Genomic DNA, 19,797 nt, shown 5'->3' with positions numbered 1-19,797 from the left:
TTTTTTAATTAATATAATGTACATGAATTAAGAATGAATTAAATAATAATGAATTAAAGAAAATAATTTCTTTTTCAAGATTTTACCTTCGAAATGTCCCACATTATCACAGTTTGTTCACTATAGTTTAGAAAATGGTAATACAATGTGTCAAGAACTCAAGAGTTAAGCTGTGTCAGAACAAATTCATCTTGATAATGTCAGATAACTTCGAGAGAAAGGTATGTAATGGATTACAATCAACCAAAAATTCAGACAACTGTCAGTATGGCAATATTACACAACTATGAATACTTTTTTTTTGACAAATTACCAAGCAATGCTTAATTTCGTATAGCTTGTGGTGTAAAAAAGTGGCATTAGCAATGAAATACACTTAAGCAAAACATGCTTAGGTCAAAGTGTCTGAATAATTTTGATCCCAATTTTCTTTTAAATCAATCACTGGTATAGTCCACTGTATGCTATGAAGAAATTGTATGTATAATATGTCACAGTTTACCTTTATTTTGCTATCCTCACTTAAATTAAAGTATAAATTAACTATACTGTCCTGCATCCACTAGAAAACAAATAGTACTAATTTTATCTGGTGTCTGAATACTTTTGACATGATGTATAGCCTACTGTCACTGGTAAAATGGGCAAGGCTCATCACCGTCTCTACTTGGACAGACATAAAAGGTCTATATTAACAATACTACTATTGTATCTTTTCACTGTATATTTTAAATATTCAGTGTTTATTACAGTTTCTCAGGGTCATTCAGGCATAAAAACCGCGGCTCAACGTAGACGCCGCTGTCACGTGACTCCCGTTTCTTTTCTCAGCGGCAAATCTGGTTAGTCGCATCAAGTTTGTGATTAAAATTGCAGAAATGTTTTTTAAAATCCTTATAAAGCGATTGAATTCGATAATATACATTCTATGTGATACTTTCAAACGATTCTAAGTTTTTAGCACACAATTAAAATGTTGATTTCATTCGGCTTTCTGTGCCGTCGAGCGCCGCCTTCAGGAATTAAAGTTAGCCTCATTACAAACAGCTGACAACGTATTCAGCCCAATGTCTGATTTACTGTAGTTTAGAGCTGGTTTGCGTGTGGATATGGTTAGTTTAGCCTCTGTTCTTTCCATATTATTTCCATGTAAACAAAGATGTCATTTACTTAATGTGTATACTTATGTCATTGCAGGCGAAATTCCTGAGTCAAGATCAAATCAACGGTAAGCAGGTTTATTAAATCTATTTCATACAGACACTCTGTGATTGTTTTTATCTGATTAGTTAGATAAATTCAGGTTTATGTCGATAACACAAGTCAAAAACATGTAGAGATTGAGCCACTTATTACAGCTGTCAAAAAATGGCTACTAGACCTTGAGTTTAGTTTGTGAGGATTTAAATATATAGTCTATATAGGAATGAAAGTTTAATTATATTTGTATTTATTTACCCCTGTTAAACATTATATAAATGTTGGAAGTTATTATATACATGGGTCAATGACGTGGCATGTCAATTCTGGTGTCCAAAGCATATTCATAATATTAAAAATGTATACATTTTTAAATGCATTTCATTAAATGACTCAACTTTCCCCTCTTTAATTACTCTTGTGAGAATTCATTATAAATAATTAATCTTTAAGGAACTATTGAGCTCAAAAGTCCCAAAACGTCATTCCGGGTAACTGTCCCGGCTTAAAATCTGAGTACAAAAATACAATAAAAATGTAAATAATAAAAATTAAAATATTTAAAATCTACTTGGGCATAATTGTATTGATGTTTTAAACGATACCTGCAAATATGGTTATAATACTGAGCTTAATTACATTTTAATGACAGAAAGACTTTTGTCCCCAAATTGTGATTTCTGTAATGTCATTCCTGGATAACAGACACCAATGACCATTTTAGACCGTAATGCATTGTGGTATGTCATGTGACATAATATTGTATCAAAAAGAAGACCCTGAAGGAGCACCAGAACAAGTGCAAAGGTGAGTAAGCGTCTCTTAAAATGTTGATATTTTGACCTTTTCGGTCACTGATGCACTTTGTAGCAATATCATGTGTCCTTTTGGATAACACTGACAAACTATTTATAATGTTTTTATATGAAAAAACTATCTATTTGATCTAAAAGATTACCTTAAAGCGATGATGGCTAAGTTGTAGTTTTCCATAGGTGGTTAAATTAGTGCCTGATTATAAAGAAAAATATTTGTTTTGTCATTCCTGGATAACAACATGTCATTCTTGGATAACAAAAAAACTCTGTTAGCCAGGACATGTCATCCGTTATCCTGAATGACATAGGCATAACAATCTAGTTTTTAATTAACATTTGTAAACTTTTAGGTATAGTTATTAAAGTTATATTATTAACATTAACATTATTTACATAATTGTATGTTTTTTGCCGTATTTTTGCTGTCATTCATCTTGATTTCATATGATTCACATTTAATTATCATTGAATTGAACTTTTGTAATGTTAATGGTCAAATCATGAATAATGTAATCATTATTATTAATATATCCACATTTGGTAATACTTTATAATAACTACACGTTATTAATCATTATTTAAGCATCATTAAACAGTTAATTCATTAATAAATTTACGATTTAAAATGCAGCTATAAATTCTTAAAGGGATAGTTCACCCAAAAATGAAAATTTGATGTTTATCTGCTTACCCCCAATGCATCCAAGATGTAGGTTACTTTGTTTCCTCAGAAAAACACAAACGAAGATTTTTAATGAAATCCGGTGCAGTCTGCCAGCCTGATCATGGATGTGGATGGGCACCAAACCTAAACAAAAACATGCACAGACAAATCCAAATTACACCCTGCGGCTCGTGATGACGCATTGATGTCTTAAGACACGAAACGATCGTTTTTTGCGAGAAACTGAACAGTATTTATATCATTTTTTACCTTTGATACACAGCCAGGTCCATTTGTCATGAGCACAAGTTTGACATCAGTCACGTCACATGAGCACGCGCTCTGTCGTAGAATACGCAAACGCCGGAAGGGGACATCAGTGAAAAGTCCCGGATGAGTTTGCGCAAGCAAACGTAATCTTTTAGCTTTAAATCAGTTTGAACAATCGGGATAAGCGCAATAATTACCATTTTGAATAGCCACTATACCCACAGTCTGTGTGCACTGTGTAAAAAATGAGTGTCGTATACATGCGAAAGATCACTTCCGGCGTTTGCGTATTCTACAAAGAGCGCGTGCACATGTGACGTGACTGATGCCAAACTCGTGCACAGGACAGATGGATGTTGCTGTGTATCAAAGGTAAAAAATGATATAAATACTGTTCAGTTTCTCACAAAAAACGATAATTTCGTGTCTTAGGACATCGATGTATCGTCACGAGCCGCAGGGTGTAATTTGGATTTGTCTGTGCATGTTTTTTGTTTACTTTTAAAGGTCTGGTGCCCAACCACGTCTATGATAAGGCTGGCAGACTGCACCGTTTTCGTTAAAAATCTTAGTTTGTGTTTTTCTGAAGAAACAAAGTCACCTATATCTTGGATGACCTGGGGGTAAGCAGATAAACATCAAATTTTCCTTTTTGGGTGAACTATCCCTTTAATGCTTGATTTATAAGCCTACCTACAAGTATGAAATTAAAGTATGGAAATACAATTATTAAACACATTATAGATATGCTTTTAAATCAAGAATAAAGCATTTATAGCTGTATTTATAAACTGCTTATTAATGTCTTTTAATGCTTTATAAATGATGAATTAACTGTTTACTAATGTTTAACTAATGATTAATAGCGTGCCGTTATTATAAAGTGTTACCCATTTTAAAACTTTTGTATAGCTTCTGGTGTTTTAAGGTCAATTCTGTTCTTCCAGATGCCTCTGTCTAATAAAGAGAGGCAGAGACGGTTCAGAGCCAGAATAAACACAGATGCAGAAGCTAGGGCTGAGTATCTTGGAAAAAAGAGAGCAAGGTATTAGGGTGATGATTCAGTGGAACAATAATGTGTCAGTAACAAGCAAACTTGAAATATTAATCAAAATAGGTTCACACTCATTTGTAATAAGCCTAAATGTTTTAGCGGTGTAATGTGTTATTACACATCATACACTATACCCCTGGCCATTGTTTATGAAGCATTATAATTTTACAGATTTACTGTAATATTTAGAAAATACGATTGTAATGAAATTGGTGTGATTACAACCTGCATCTAATACTCATTATTATTATTATTATTATTATTGTGTGTAGCTACTACAAATCAAGACCAGTTCCCAAAAAGCCTGTTGTACTTTTTTTAAATCATTAAAAACTGAGTTTTGCAACTGTCAAGTGTATCTTACTTAGTTTCAAATTTGAGTGTTGGAAAGAAAAATTATACTGATGATGGTTCTTATGGTAATCCTGAAAAATATTGCAGAATGTCATTCCGTCTAACAGTATGTCATTCTGGCTAACAATGACACGGGCAATTCATTTAACCCATATTTCTGTGTTAGATAACACAATTCAGCTTTTTGTTGAGTTAATGATAAAACAAGTCTTATTTACTTTATTGGAAAACATTTTTAAACATTTTCCAGTTTTTTTCTTTATTTGGTTCTGAATTTTGAATTAGCAGCAGCCCAAAATGAGCCTGTGCCTATATGAAATCCCAAATTGATTATATTAATTGTGATTAAAATGTAGTTTTCTGAGCACTAATTGTTTGTTGAGCTCCAAATATGGAGATAAGTACATTTGTATATGCCAACAATGATAGAAATGTAATTAATTTTAAAATTTATTACGTTACCCAGGAATGACATTTTCATGAGGAAAAAGATCTGATTCATCAAAAAAAATGGTTAATTACATTCTTGAAATGTGTAAATATCATTGCATTACATACACAACACTGTAATAAGTATAGAAAGTACTAACATTTAAATTTTTTGCCTGTTTTATTTTTTTCCACATTTGAAATCCTTATCCGTCATTCACCCACATACAACAATTGTATGTTGCACTGATACTGAAGCTCATTCAATAGATTGTATTCTTTCAATGAAACAAAGTGGAGTTTGTTGATGGTCACTGGACTTGAACTGACAGATTACTCTTGGATAAACACACGCAGATCCTTTCATGCAGAAGCACAGAGAAAGAACAAAACATGGGGCTCAGATGGGTACAAAATATGCGAATTAAAAAACAAGACAATGATGCTCGATTCACATCGTAAACATAAAGATATACACTAAAGAAATGCAAGGAAATCTTAAACGCTCCAGTACGTCTGGGCTTTGATTCATTTGTCCACCTGCTGTCGTTGATAATGCCGTAATCTTGATTCCCTCTTACACAGGTTGTCTCAGTTTATGCCAGAACAAATCCTTCATTTGGGATTAAAGAGATTCTTTGCCAAACTGTATCCAATCCTTATCAAACAAAAAGCATGTTTTATCTGTCATCTGGATGCATTTCAAACTTATGTGTTGTGGTTTTACTTCAAAGTTAAATTAAGGTGTTGTGTTTCAGATGTTTGCATACTACTTTCTGTGCATAGTAATACGTCTCCATCTTCTTTCAGAGTATAAAGAGTGTTTTTCGCTGTACGACCAGAAGCGCAGGGGTAAAATGAAGGCGGAAGATCTGCTGACGGTCATGAGATCTCTGGGACGCTGTCCGACTCTGCAAGAGCTTGACAGACACTTGTTGAGCCATAAAATCGGTATAGTATCTATATCTGTTGAAATGAACACTGTTTTCCTGAACACCTCCTGTTCTGCTCCTTATCTGTCAGTCAAATGGATAGCCCCGCCCCCAGACTCAACTTTTCCTGCCGACTTTTTCAGCAACCTGAAGTTTTGTTAAAGAGTCACAATCCATTAACCAAACTAACCTAAGATGAGGTGAAACACGATATTACAAACTTTGATTTGAAGCAAAAATTATGAAAATTAGAAAAAAATGATGGAATGAACTACAATCCCATTTATTGCAAATTACATAATCAAAATAATACCAATAGATATATGTAAACTATTAGTTTAAAGATGTTTATAGAAACAATGTTGTATATTTAGAACTAAATATGCCTGTATGCACAAACAGATTTACAACATTTCCATTTGGATCTTTTGGCAATTTGTTTGTTAAGATTTTCTGATTGGTGGAGATTTCTCTGTAGATTCATGGGTAATGTAGTTTTTCTCGAACTTTTCTAACATTAAAAACAAGTTAACAGAACTGTATACCATCGATTAACAACTTAATAGCTCACAATAGGTCTTGATTTAAAGTTCAGTTCAATGCAGTTCAATACCTGTCATTGTTAGAAAGGTAATCATGAAATATTCCACTTATAGCTGAATTGAACTTGTTTTATAATTGAACTTTGCAAAATCGACAATGAACTGAGTTTGTATTATGACTTTTCTTCTGTAGAGCAGTGTTATTGTTAACTAAAAATAATACTATTAAAAATAGGCCCTAAAATTACTAACTGGAAATAAAAACTAAACTAAAACTAAAATTAAAAGTAAACTAAACTTAAATAACAATCCATATTATATTATATAAGATATTATATTATATTATATTATATTATATTATATTATATTATATTATATTATATTATATTATATAAGGGCAATAAAAATGTACATTTTAAAGTTATCATTGAAATTTAGTTCCTCTGGAATTACTGGATAATAACTGAAAAATAAAAACTAAACTAAAACGTAATTAAAAATAAACTAAACCTGATTAGTAACATTTAAAAAGAACAAAAAAAAAAAAAAAAAAAGAATCAAGCTAAAATTTAAATAATTCTTAAAATATAAAAATAAAAGCTAATTTAAAATATTAATAACTATAATAGTATATAAATAATATGGAAATAACTGCTATAAAGCTTCTGCATAATAGAAGTTGAATTTGTTTCATAAATGTTGAGTTTTGAAGCATTAAAACTGTCGTTTTCCTGTTTTATTAATGTGCAGCTGCTTTGAAACAATTAATATTGTAAAAAGCCCTATAAAAAAATGCACATTTAAAGTTATCATTGAAAAAATAAATTCTTCAGGAAATAAGTTTAAGTTAGAACCACTAAAATTACTAACTGGAAATAAAAACTAAACTAAAACTAAAACAGAATTAAAAATAAACTGAACTAATTAGTAATATTTAAAAAGAAAAAAACTATTTAAAAAGCACATTAAACTAAAATTTAAATCTGCAAATATAAAATGCATTTATAATAGTTAAAAAAAAATTAATTATCATTAAAAATCAATTCCCCTGTGGAGAAAATGAATGGGATTTTTAGTTCTTGAGTTCTTGAGTCACGCAGCTCAACTTCAGTGGCTCTGAACATTAAACTGAGATACTGGAAGTAGTTGAACATCCAAACAAATGACTCACGTCAATGTTAGGTTATCGCATACAGTATATGTCCTCCTAAACTTCCAAGCCCCAGGTAAAGTCAACAGTGTAAATTTTGCCTATTAAGATAAATAAACTTGAAATCTGTAGGAGTACATGAATGAAACTCAACAATAACAATCGCAAACCTCAGTCCCCGGGACATCCAGATAAGGTCAGTGAACGCAGAAACATGGTTTATAGAGTCTTCTGGAAGAAAAACAGAGCACTGAAAGTCCTACGCTATACATTCACAATGTTTTTAATTGAAGGAAGTGTCATTTGAACTGACATCACAGGTGGTGCTGCTGATGAAATAAAGCCTTGCTTGACAAATGTGATGAAATGTACTATATTTAAACCCTCCGCAATAAATATAACTCTCAGCCTGTCAGACGTGATCAAACGACTTCTGTTTTTGAAGCTTTTTGGCAAAGCGCTTTCACTCTGCCTGTCCCAGATAAGAGCGACGAGTTGGACTTCTCCACGTTTCTCAGCGTGATGCACACGCAGATCCAGCAGGAGAACCCGCGGACCGAGATCCTGCAGGCCGTGAGGTTGATAGACACGAGGAAACGAGGCTTTATCACAGCGTCTGAGTTCAGGGCCAGACTGACAGGCTTTGGAGAGCAACTCACAGATCAGGAAGGTAAATTTGATTCAGACAAAGTGCACAGGAAAGGTAGAACTACATTACCCACAATGCATTGCGCGGCGTGGCATTCTAAGCCAGATGTGGGATATTCCTACTTTATGTCTCTGACTTAAAACAACAACTGTTATCTATAAGTAAACAAAACAGAATTGCAAACATTGCAAAGGTTTTTGACTATCAGCAAAGTCTCAAAAGTCTTTTAATGTCATGTGAAATAGGAACTTTGACTAATTCATGAAAGGGTAAATTAAAAGATATCACCATATTTATTCAATATGCTATAATTTGCGTACATTTCCAAAAAATAAATATGAATATTGGTTGAAGCCAGGTTGAAAATTCTTGTTTTATTTTGTTGACATATTAGAGTTAAATGTTTTTGTAGTGGGAATTTTCAATATCTTTTTTTATCCTTCCATAAATCAGAAAATACTGTCGACAGACAGAAAAATTAAATTCACCACCTTTTTAGAAATAAAATGATATATAATTCAATGCGAATGATATGTGAACAAGCCTCTCTATAAAAACGTTCAGACATTTTAGTGCTGTTGAAGTGGAGAAACAAACTCATTTTGAGAAATTTACCTTTTAAAAAAATGTGTTTTTAACTAAATCTACAGACGCAAATAGATAAAGTGTAATAAAATAAATATCAGGCGAATTATATATGAACAAACCCTTCTGTAAAAACCTTCAGAATATAGAAAGGAATAAAACTGTAAAATTTTGGTGTATGTAAGTGCTGCTGAAGTGGAGAAAAAAACTAATTTAAAAAACTGCCTTTAAAAATATGATTTTTTTAATGAAACCTACAGACACAAATAGATAAAGTATAATAAAATAAACATCAGGCAATTATATATGAACAAACCCTTCAGTAAAAACCTTCAGAATGTAGAAAGAAATAAAGCAGTAAGATTTGGTGAATGTAAGTGCTGCTGAAGTGGAGAAACAAACTCATTTTGAGAAAACAGACTAAAGGTACGCATTTTAAATGGATAAAGTGCTATAAAAATGTAGACAAATAATACATGAATAAACCCTTCTATAAAAACCTTCAGAATATAGAAAGCAATAAAACTGTAAATGTTGGTGTATGTAAGTGCTGCTGAAGTGGAAAAAAACTAATTTTGAGAAAATTTACTTTAAAAATATGCATTTTTAACTAAACCTACAGACGCAAATAGATAAAGTGTAATAAAATAAATATCAGGCAATTATATATGAACAAACCCTTCAGTAAAAGCCTTCAGAATATAGAAAGGAATAAAACTGTAAATTTTGGTGTATGTAAGAGGTGCTGAAGTGGAGAAAAAACTAATTTTAAGAAAACAGCCTTTAAAAATAGGCACAGACACAAATAGATAAAATGTAATAAAATAAATATCAGGCAATTATATATAGAGAAACCCTTCAGTAAAAGCCTTCACAATATAGAAAGGAATAAAACTGTAAATATTGGCGTATGTAAGTGCTGCTGAAGTTAAGAAATAAAATCATTTTGAAAAAACAGCCTATAAAAATAGGCATTGTAAATGAAACCTACAGATGCAAATAGATAAAGTGTAATAAAATAAATATCAGGCGATTATATATGAACAAACCCTTCAGTAAAAACCTTCAGAATATAGAAAGGAATAAAGCTGTAAGTTTTGGTGTATGTAAGTGCTGCTTAAATGGAGAAACAAACTCATTTTGAGAAAGTTATCTTTTAAAAAATGCATTTTTAACTAAATCTACAGATGCAAATAGATAAAGTGTAATAAAATAAAAATCAAGCAATTATATATGAACAAACCCTTCTGTAAAAAACTTCAGAATATAGAAAGGAATAAAACTAAGTTTTGGTGTATGTAAGAGGTGCTTAAATGGAGAAACAAACTCATTTTGAGAAAGTTATCTTTTAAAAAATGCATTTTTAACTAAATCTACAGATGCAAATAGATAAAGTGTAATAAAATAAAAATCAAGCAATTATATATGAACAAACCCTTCTGTAAAAAACTTCAGAATATAGAAAGGAATAAAACTGTAAGTTTTGGTGTATGTAAGAGGTGCTTAAATGGAGAAACAAACTCATTTTGAGAAAGTTATCTTAAAAAAATGCTTTTTTTTTACTAAATCTACAGACGCAAATAGATAAAGTGTTATAAAATAAATATCAAGCAATTATATATGAACAAACCCTTCTGTAAAAAACTTCAGAATATAGAAAGGAATAAAACTAAGTTTTGGTGTATGTAAGAGGTGCTTAAATGGAGAAACAAACTCATTTTGAGAAAGTTATCTTTAAAAAAAATGCTTTTTTTTACTAAATCTACAGACGCAAATAGAAAAAGTGTTATAAAATAAATATCAAGCAATTATATATGAACAAACCCTTCAGTAAAAACCTTCAGAATATAGAAAGGAATAAAGCTGTAAGTTTTGGTGTATGTAAGTGGTGCTTAAATGGAGAAACAAACTCATTTTGAGAAAGTTATCTTAAAAAAAATGCCTTTTTTTTTTTTTTTTTACTAAATCTACGGACGCAAATAGATAAAGTGTTATAAAATAAATATCAAGCAATTATATATGAACAAACCCTTCTGTAAAAAACTTCAGAATATAGAAAGGAATAAAACTGTAAGTTTTGGTGTATGTAAGAGGTGCTTAAATTGAGAAACAAACTCATTTTGAGAAAGTTATCTTAAAAAAAATGCTTTTTTTACTAAATCTACAGATGCAAATAGATAAAGTGTTATAAAATAAATATTAAGCAATTATATATGAACAAACCCTTCAGTAAAAACCTTCACAATATAGAAAGGAATAAAGCTGTAAGTTTTGGTGTATGTAAGTGGTGCTTAAATGGAGAAACAAACTCATTTTGAGAAAGTTATCGTAAAAAAAATGCTTTTTTTACTAGATCTACAGACGCAAATAGATAAAGTGTTATAAAATAAATATCAAGCAATTATATATGAACAAACCCTTCTGTAAAAAACTTCAGAATATAGAAAGCAATAAAACTGTAAATGTTGGTGTATGTAAGTGCTGCTGAAGTGGAAAAAAACTAATTTTGAGAAAATTTACTTTAAAAATATGCATTTTTAACTAAACCTACAGACGCAAATAGATAAAGTGTAATAAAATAAATATCAGGCAATTATATATGAACAAACCCTTCAGTAAAAGCCTTCAGAATATAGAAAGGAATAAAACTGTAAATTTTGGTGTATGTAAGAGGTGCTGAAGTGGAGAAAAAACTAATTTTAAGAAAACAGCCTTTAAAAATAGGCACAGACACAAATAGATAAAATGTAATAAAATAAATATCAGGCAATTATATATAGAGAAACCCTTCAGTAAAAGCCTTCACAATATAGAAAGGAATAAAACTGTAAATATTGGCGTATGTAAGTGCTGCTGAAGTTAAGAAATAAAATCATTTTGAAAAAACAGCCTATAAAAATAGGCATTGTAAATGAAACCTACAGATGCAAATAGATAAAGTGTAATAAAATAAATATCAGGCGATTATATATGAACAAACCCTTCAGTAAAAACCTTCAGAATATAGAAAGGAATAAAGCTGTAAGTTTTGGTGTATGTAAGTGCTGCTTAAATGGAGAAACAAACTCATTTTGAGAAAGTTATCTTTAAAAAAAATGCTTTTTTTTACTAAATCTACAGACGCAAATAGATAAAGTGTTAGAAAAATAAATATCAAGCAATTATATATGAACAAACCCTTCTGTAAAAAACTTCAGAATATAGAAAGGAATAAAACTGTAATTTTTGGTGTATGTAAGTGCTGCTGAAGTGGAGAAAAAAAAAAACAGCCTTTAAAAATAGGCATTGTAATCGAAGTCTACAGACACAAATAGCTTAAGTGCAATACACTAAACATTTAAATGTGTTTTGTAGATGTTTTCTTTATGCTTGTCTGAAATAAGACGTGCTGTGGAAGAAAAATAGCCCAAAATCTCAAAGTTGCAAATTCCAACTTTTGATGTCAAATGCAGCATGTTAGAAACATCTGCAGTCCATCAGCATAGAAATGCCTTTGTTTTTGCCTTATTCCTCATTGTATTGTTAATGAATGAATTTAATGAAATAATAATGTTGTTAATGTTTGTGTTACAGTGGATGAGCTGCTGAGTAAAGCTGGCGTGGCGTGTGACGGACAAATTAACGACGATGGTTTTGCAAGGATGGTGACATTTCTGACTTCAGAGCTGCAATAAATCAGTAGCAGAATGACATTCCAGGTGAAAACTATGGGTATTACAGCCTCTAAATCTTCCTAAAACAGCGAAAAATGAAATAACTATGCAAGCATGACCATATTTAACTGATAAACCACCTGCCAAACTATTTTAATCATTAACTAACAACCGTGGGATTGTTTTCGAAGTCACCAGATGTTTGTGTTTTTTTTATTTTTTATTGTACCTAAAGGTTGATTAGTTTGGTTTAAATTTGGTTTAAACTTTCAAACTGTTTTGTAGTGAAGTTTTCAGATTATGGGTTTTGTTTTTAAAATTGTGATGGCAGTGCCCTCTTGTGTTTATAGAGAGAATATCATTTTACACAGATAGTGTAATGAATAACATTTCTCAGAAATCAATTGTTAAATGACGACTTCGCTCAACTTCTTGTTTAAAAACAATAAATGTGTGTACACGTGGATGACCAAATGCCCACCGCTCCTCCTTCTGAGTAAAAACATGTTTAAACAATGTATTAGAACCTATAAAAAGCACGAACTGAAAGCAACTCTGTTGTTTTGTGAACCAAACCGTCTTTGGATCATAAAGCCCATAAATTCCCCTGTTGTCGTGTTATTGTTTGCACGGCTTTATGTGTCTGCGTTGAGATAATAAACTGAAGTAAAGCTGTTGAGGTAGATTTACTCCTTAAACCACAGACCTGCTGTTAAATGTTAATTAGATGGAATAACAGTAAAAGTTAACTTTGTAATTGTGTTTGTGAGGAAAACAAACATTGCTATGATAAGACAGGACTTTATTATGCCCTTCAAATGGACAACATAGTAACACTGTTTACATTCATTTCCTTTCGGACCACCACCTTCACATGGTTGAGGTCATCCACACAGCTTTATTACACTTCAAATGAGCAATACATTTTAATTATTTCAGAATTTCCAGGCAATAGATTCAAACAACATAAAGAAGGTCGGAAACCAGCTATGAATAATGTAGCAATTTCAACTTGCTGCTTTAAAAATTGCATTTACAGTATGAGCATTAAAGATTTTTTTAATGCAACAAAACCTGGGGTTGATGGGGTTCGTAGCTGAAACATATATAAATAAATCTTAGTATTATATATATAGAGAGAGAGAGAGATTTCTATAGATTAACTACACTCTTAAAAATAAAGGTGCTTTAAAAGGTTCTTCACAGCAATGCCATAGAAGAACCATTTTTAGTTCCACAAAGAACCATTCAGTCAAAGGTTCTTTGAAGAACCATATCTTTATCTTTTTATAATCTGAAGAACCTTCTTTCACCACAAGGAACATTTTGAGAAACAGAAAGGTTCTTTGGATGTTACAGGTTCTTTAAGGAACTATTTAGACAAAAAAGGTTCTTCTATGGCATAATGAAGCACCTTTATTTTTAATATATTTCTCTAATATATTTATTAAATATATTTGTGGCATCTTTATGCAATTATTAAGATGCATATATATATATATACTTTTTTTTTCTAGCTTATTATTTTTCAATGCAATAATATTTATGACCCTGGACCACAAAACTTAAGGTGGTATATTTGTAGCAATAGCCAAAAATACATTGCATGGGTCAAAATTATAATTTTTTCTTTTATGCCAAAAACCATTAGGATATTAAGTAAAGATCATGTTCCATGAAGATATTTTGTAAATTTCCTACCATAAATATATTGAAACTAATTTTTTTAATAAGTAATATGCATTGCTAAGAACTTTAAAGGCAATTTTCTTTATATTTAGATTCCAGATTTCCAAATATTATTCTTTCATAACAAACCATATTTTCATTTCCATCAATGGAAAGCTTATTTATTCAGTTTTGTGATCCAGGGTCACAATACTGGTATTATATCATATATTTTTATTATGATAATTATATGTATAAACAACTTGTAAGTTTTAATGCAACAGTATTTCCTTCAAACAAGAGTAAACGTGGAAACTATTGCTAAAAATAAAAATGGCTTTGCAGCTTAAGCCCAATATTAGATTTCGATACTCTGTACATCCAGGTCTGCTTCAACGCACACGTTAACACGGAATAAAACCACTCAGAAATTCAGAAATGTAGACAGAAGCGTTCAAAAGCACGGCGGCTTGCAGCGGACGCATGGTTTGCAAAAGACAATTTGGCACGAACGTTTAAGGATGCAACATCTCGAAACGTCACTTGATAGAAGTAGAATAAAAAAGGGGTTGTGTTTTCAAAAAGGTCCTTTTATCCTCCAGTACTGCAACTCAAGTAAACAGCGCGCTTTTACGCACGGCTTTGCGCGTCTACCTCCTAATGGCGCAGTCCGTGGACGGCAACGCGTCGGTTTGCCCGTTCACCACCGACAATCTGTACTCCTCGGTCTCCATCACGTTCAGAGGAATCACCGCCTGGCTGTCGTCGCGCTCTTTCACGGTGCCTGAGAACGGACGGATCTGACAGCTGTTGGCAATCGCGGGCGAGGAAATTCTCCAGAAGAAGTCCTTCAGCATTTTCCTGAACTCCCTGCGCATGAGGCAATACAAGACCGGATTCAGGCAGCTGTTCGAGTGCGCCAGGCAAATGGTGACCGGGAACACGTACGTGTGGAGCGTGTAGTACACTTTGTCCCAGTGGATAACGTTAAACTTGACCAGGACTCCCCAGAAGGTGATGGCGTGGTTGGGGAGCCAGCATATGAAGAAGGACAAGACCACGATCGTGACGGATTTGGTGACTCGGGATCTGCGCTTGGGGAGGTTGTTGTTCATGCTCCGCAAGCGAATGAGGCGCAACAGGAGCAAGTAGCACACGACGGTGATGAGCATCGGAAACACGAACGCCACCAGGATCTTCTGCAGGTGATAGAGCGCGTGCCAGTGCTGGCCATTGGGAAAGCGCAGCAGGCACAGCTTGACGCCGCTGATCGAGCTCACCGTGGAGAAGATCGCCGTAGGAACCGACGCCACGGTGGCCAGGAGCCACAGGAGCGCGCTGACCAGCTTCACGGAGCAGCGCTTGTTGCGCGTTCGGTCCTTGAGCGCGGACGCCACGGACCAGTAGCGCGTCACGCTCATGGCGGTGAGGAAGAACACGCTCGCGTACACGTTCATCACAGTCACCGTGACCACCACCTTGCACATGACATGCCCGAAGGGCCAAGTGAAATCAAGCGCCGTGTCCACAGCCCAGAAGGGCAGCGTGAGGACAAACTGGAAGTCCGTGACCGCCAGGTTCATGATAAAGTAGTTGATCGTGGACTTCTTCCTCCCCTGCCGGACTTTCATGAGAAAGAAAACCAGCAGGTTCCCCACCAGACCCACCGCGCACACCACCGAGTACACGATGGAGATCATGACGCGCAGCTCCAGCGTGCCGTCCGCGGCCAAGTCGATGTCCTCCAGGTTGCTGAAGCGGCTCAGCTCGGACCCGGAGCCGTTCGCGGAGCTCTGGTTCTGGAGGTCTGCCATCCTGTCCAGCCACAGCTCGGCGTCAGGTGCCCGGTGCAGCCCGGGTCTGTGGAGGGCTTGCATCACCTGGCTGACTCGCGGGAGGAAACACTACGAGAGCGGGTGAGGAGTTTGCGCCTCTTTCACACACAGCGATGAGGCTGGAGACTCCCGCGCCATAACGGAGCTACTCACGGTGCCGCCGCCGCTGCTGGTGCGGATGCTCCGCGCTGGGCTTTATGAAACCTGCGCCACCTGATGCTCCGCCCTCGGGGGCGGAGTCACGCGTAGGCGCTTTTTCTTCTCGACCAGCGAAACCAGGTTTGACTTTCTTTACATTGCATTATATTCTAGTGCTGTGCTTAGAAAACGTGTGTCTCACACATTATACTGTATTAGTAATTGATCAAATGTGACCCTGGACCACAAAACCAGGCATAAGGGTCAATTAAAAAAAAAATGATATTTATACATCAGCTGAAAGCTGAATAAATAAGCTTTCCATTGATGTATGGTTTGTTAGGTTAGGACAGTATTTGGAAATCTGGAATCTGAGGGTGCAAAAAAAAAATCTAAATATTGAGAAAATCGCCTTTTGAAGTTGTCCAAATGAATTTCTTAGCAATGCATATTACTAATCAAAAAGTAAGTTTTGATATATTTACTGTATAGGAAACTTCATGGAACTTAATCTTTACTTAATATCCTATTGATTTTTGGCATGAAAGAAAAATCAATGTATTTTTGGCTATTGCTACAAATACACCCATGCTATTTAAGACTGGTTTTGTGGTCCAGGGTCACAAATGTTAATTATTCTATTCATTAATTTCAAAAACACAAATAAATAAATAAAGAGGTTGCAGAATGGACTCATACAAGGTGTATGTAAAACCTTTTAGACTAAATCATTTATTAAATGTTAAACAAATTGGCCAAACCTACACATTTTGTATCCCAGAAAAATGCAGGACCAAAAACAATGGAAACAAATAATGAAATAAGTAAATTGACTTGGGTATAGGCTCTAAAATGAGAGAGAAAATTAAATAGTTAAATAAATGCATGGGAATTAAAATATGTGATCCAATATTAATATGGAAATAAATAATACAAAATGGTTTACATCTGCTTATGTCATAGTTCCTTCATATTTAAAATTCATATAATTATGACCACACCCACAAATTTTGTATCAGAATTAGGAAGGACAGGAAAATAAATAAATAAATGAGTATGTAATTATATTCATACATATTATATATGACAAAAAAGTTATTTATTGTGGAATAGATTCAGCTAAAATTTTAGGAAGATTACATTTGTATATTAAAATAGCTAATTATATTGGTCACACCTCCAAACATGTACCACATAATTATGGAAGACCAAGGGAAAAAAAAAATAATAATAATAATAATTTTAAAAATATACAATACCAGTCAAAATGTTTAATGTTTTTAAAAGAAGTCTCTTCTGCCCAACAAGCCTGCATTTATTCGATCCAAATAGTTTTACTATTTAAAATAGCTGTTTTCTATGTGAATATATTTTAAAATGTAATTTATTCCTGTGATTTCAAAGCTGAATTTTCAGCATCGTTACTCCAGTCTTTAGTGTCACGTAATGCTTCATAAATCATTCTAATATGCTGATTTGCTGCTCAAAAACATTTATTATTATTGCTGAGTACAGCTGAGTATAATTTGTCAGGTTTCTTTGATGAGTAGAAAGTTCAGAAGAACAGCATTTATCTGAAATAGAAATCTTTTGTAACATTATAAATGTCTTTATCATCACTTTTGATCAATTTAAAGTATCCTTGCTAAATCAAAGTAATAAAAGCATTCATTTCTATAATTGCTTTACCACAAAAATGACTCCAGGCTTTTAAATAATGTATAATGTTACAAAAGCTTTTTATTACAAATAAATACTGATCTTAGGGTCTTTCTATTAATTAAAATATCTTGAAAAAAATATTCAGCTGTTTTAAATATTGATAGTAATAAAAAATAAATGTTTCTTGAACAGCAAGTCAGCATATTAGAATGATTTCTGAAGGATCATGTGACACTGAAGACTGAAGTAATGATGCTGAAAATTCAGCTTTGATCACAGAAATAAATTAAATCTGAAAATATATTCAAATAAACAGAAGTTATTTTAAATAGTAAAAATATTTGACTGTTTTTGCTGTACTTTGGATCAAATAAATCTTTAAAATACATTAAAAAACTTACTGTTCAAAAACTTTTGACTGGTAGTGTAATTAAATATTAAATTAACTGGAAAAGAACCCAAAAAATTAATAAATAACTCAGAAGGTTTGGATTTGGAGTTTTAAAGATGTGATACATTTATAAATAAAAATATTTAACTATAAAATAAAATAAATAAAAAGTAAATGGATTGTGGAATAGACCCAGAAAAAAGCTGTAGGCATTTTTGCAATAATATCTAATTAGATTGGTCACACCTCAAAGTATGCACCACAGAATGATGGAGGACCAAACTAACTTAAAAACAGAGAAAAAAAAAAGTGTATGTTCACTATAGTGAATGAAAAATGAACGCATGGGTCTCTGGAGGACACTGCATTAGAGAAAAGTTTCTCTCATCTGTAAAGTGTTTTAACTTAGATGCATTAAAGTTTGAGTTTCACATCTCAAATTTCAAATCATACCTGCGAAATCGAACAAACCTGCAGCCAAAGACTTTGACCTTCACAGACCTGACAGATAGTCCGCGGTGTAATCATTAATCTGTACTAGTAAACATATGGAAGATGAAGCCCAGGCAGATGTTATAAAAGTTTATCTGTGATTCCCTAAAGAAATAAACCACACCACTCCAGTCCATCAACTAACATCCTGTGAAGCCAAAAGGAAGAAACAAATACGCCATTAAGATGTTTTTACTTCAAGTTTTCCTCTATGAGTCCTTTCTTCAATAAAAAAGTCTATCAAAATCCACCCACATATTTGTTTAGAGCTGTTTTGGCTTGTAAATTATGGTTCATTTACACTCTGGCCTCATATTTTGTCTTCACAAGATGTTAATTGATGGGCTGGAGTGGTACTTGTGGATTATTGTGATGTTTTTATCAGCTGTTTGGACTCGCATTCTGACGGCACCCATTCACATCCATTGGTGAGCAAGTTTAATGCAAAATTTAATAATAATAATAATACAGTAAGATTCCTTAAATGACACCTCCTGTGTATACGGCAAAGCAGCTCACTATTTTTTCATTTTTATATATTTTGCATTTTATATTTATATAAAAATGGTAAATTTGCATTTTTAATTAAAAAAAGAAATGGCTACTTTACATTTTACTTTGCCTGTATTATATAAAAATGATTATTTGGCATTTTTAATTGTAAAGTATATGTTTTCATTTTATAAATTGTTACTTTGCATTTTATACTTATATAAAATGGTAATTTAGCATTTTTAATTGGAAAAAAATTGCATGAATAGATGGTTACTGCATTTTTATATATTATATAAAAATATTATTTGGCATTTTTCATTGTAAAATATATGTTTTAATTTTTATAAATTGTTATTTTGCATTTTATACTTATATAAAATGGCAAATTAGCATTTTTAATTGAAAAAATAAATTGCATAAATAAATGGTTACTTTGCATTTGTATAAATTATATAAACGGATTATTTATTATTTATAAATTGTTATTTTGCATTTTATATTTATATAAAAATGGTAAATTAGCATTTTTAATTTGCAAAAAAAAGCAAAAAAAATTGTTTATTTGCATTTGTATATATTATATAAAAATTATTTTGCATTTTTAATAGTAAAATATATTTTTTAATTTTTATAAATTGTTATTTAGCATTTTCTATTTTTAATCTGAAAAATTGCATAAATAAATGGTTACTTTGAATTTTTATATATTATATAAAAATATTATTTAGCATTTTTAATTGTAAAATATATTTTTTCATTTTTATAAATTATGCATTTTATGTTTATAAAAATGGTAAATCTGCATTTTTCATCTGA

General features: G+C 32.4%; 2 protein-coding genes across 3 annotated transcripts; one reads left to right on the top strand and one right to left on the bottom strand.

Moving 5' to 3' along the window:
* Nucleotides 1-795: 795 nt before the first annotated feature.
* On the top strand, nucleotides 796-12,766 carry LOC141301962 (calmodulin-like protein 4). 2 transcript variants are annotated; one of them, XM_073832164.1, is made up of 5 exons: nucleotides 796-1,112; nucleotides 1,198-1,228; nucleotides 5,600-5,740; nucleotides 7,895-8,083; nucleotides 12,221-12,766. In XM_073832164.1, exons 1-5 carry the CDS (start codon nucleotides 1,110-1,112, stop codon nucleotides 12,319-12,321), a joined length of 465 nt encoding a protein of 154 aa, XP_073688265.1. In that variant the 5' UTR covers nucleotides 796-1,109; the 3' UTR covers nucleotides 12,322-12,766. The 2 variants fall into 2 exon arrangements, with proteins under 2 accessions (XP_073688265.1, XP_073688264.1); XM_073832163.1 differs by having other exon boundaries at nucleotides 796-1,228.
* A 1,397-nt stretch (nucleotides 12,767-14,163) lies between these two features.
* Nucleotides 14,164-15,956, bottom strand: rxfp3.3b (relaxin family peptide receptor 3.3b). Its single transcript, XM_073832070.1, has one exon. The coding sequence runs from the start codon at nucleotides 15,843-15,845 to the stop codon at nucleotides 14,619-14,621; it is 1,227 nt and encodes a 408-aa protein (XP_073688171.1). The 5' UTR covers nucleotides 15,846-15,956; the 3' UTR covers nucleotides 14,164-14,618.
* Between the last annotated feature and the right edge of the window lie 3,841 nt (nucleotides 15,957-19,797).

Source organism: Garra rufa, chromosome 25, assembly GCF_049309525.1.
Source record: "Garra rufa chromosome 25, GarRuf1.0, whole genome shotgun sequence".
NCBI classification, from domain to species: Eukaryota; Metazoa; Chordata; class Actinopteri; order Cypriniformes; family Cyprinidae; genus Garra; species Garra rufa.
The sequence above is the reverse complement of the archived record's forward strand: the minus strand, read 5'-3'. Positions and strand labels throughout refer to the sequence as shown.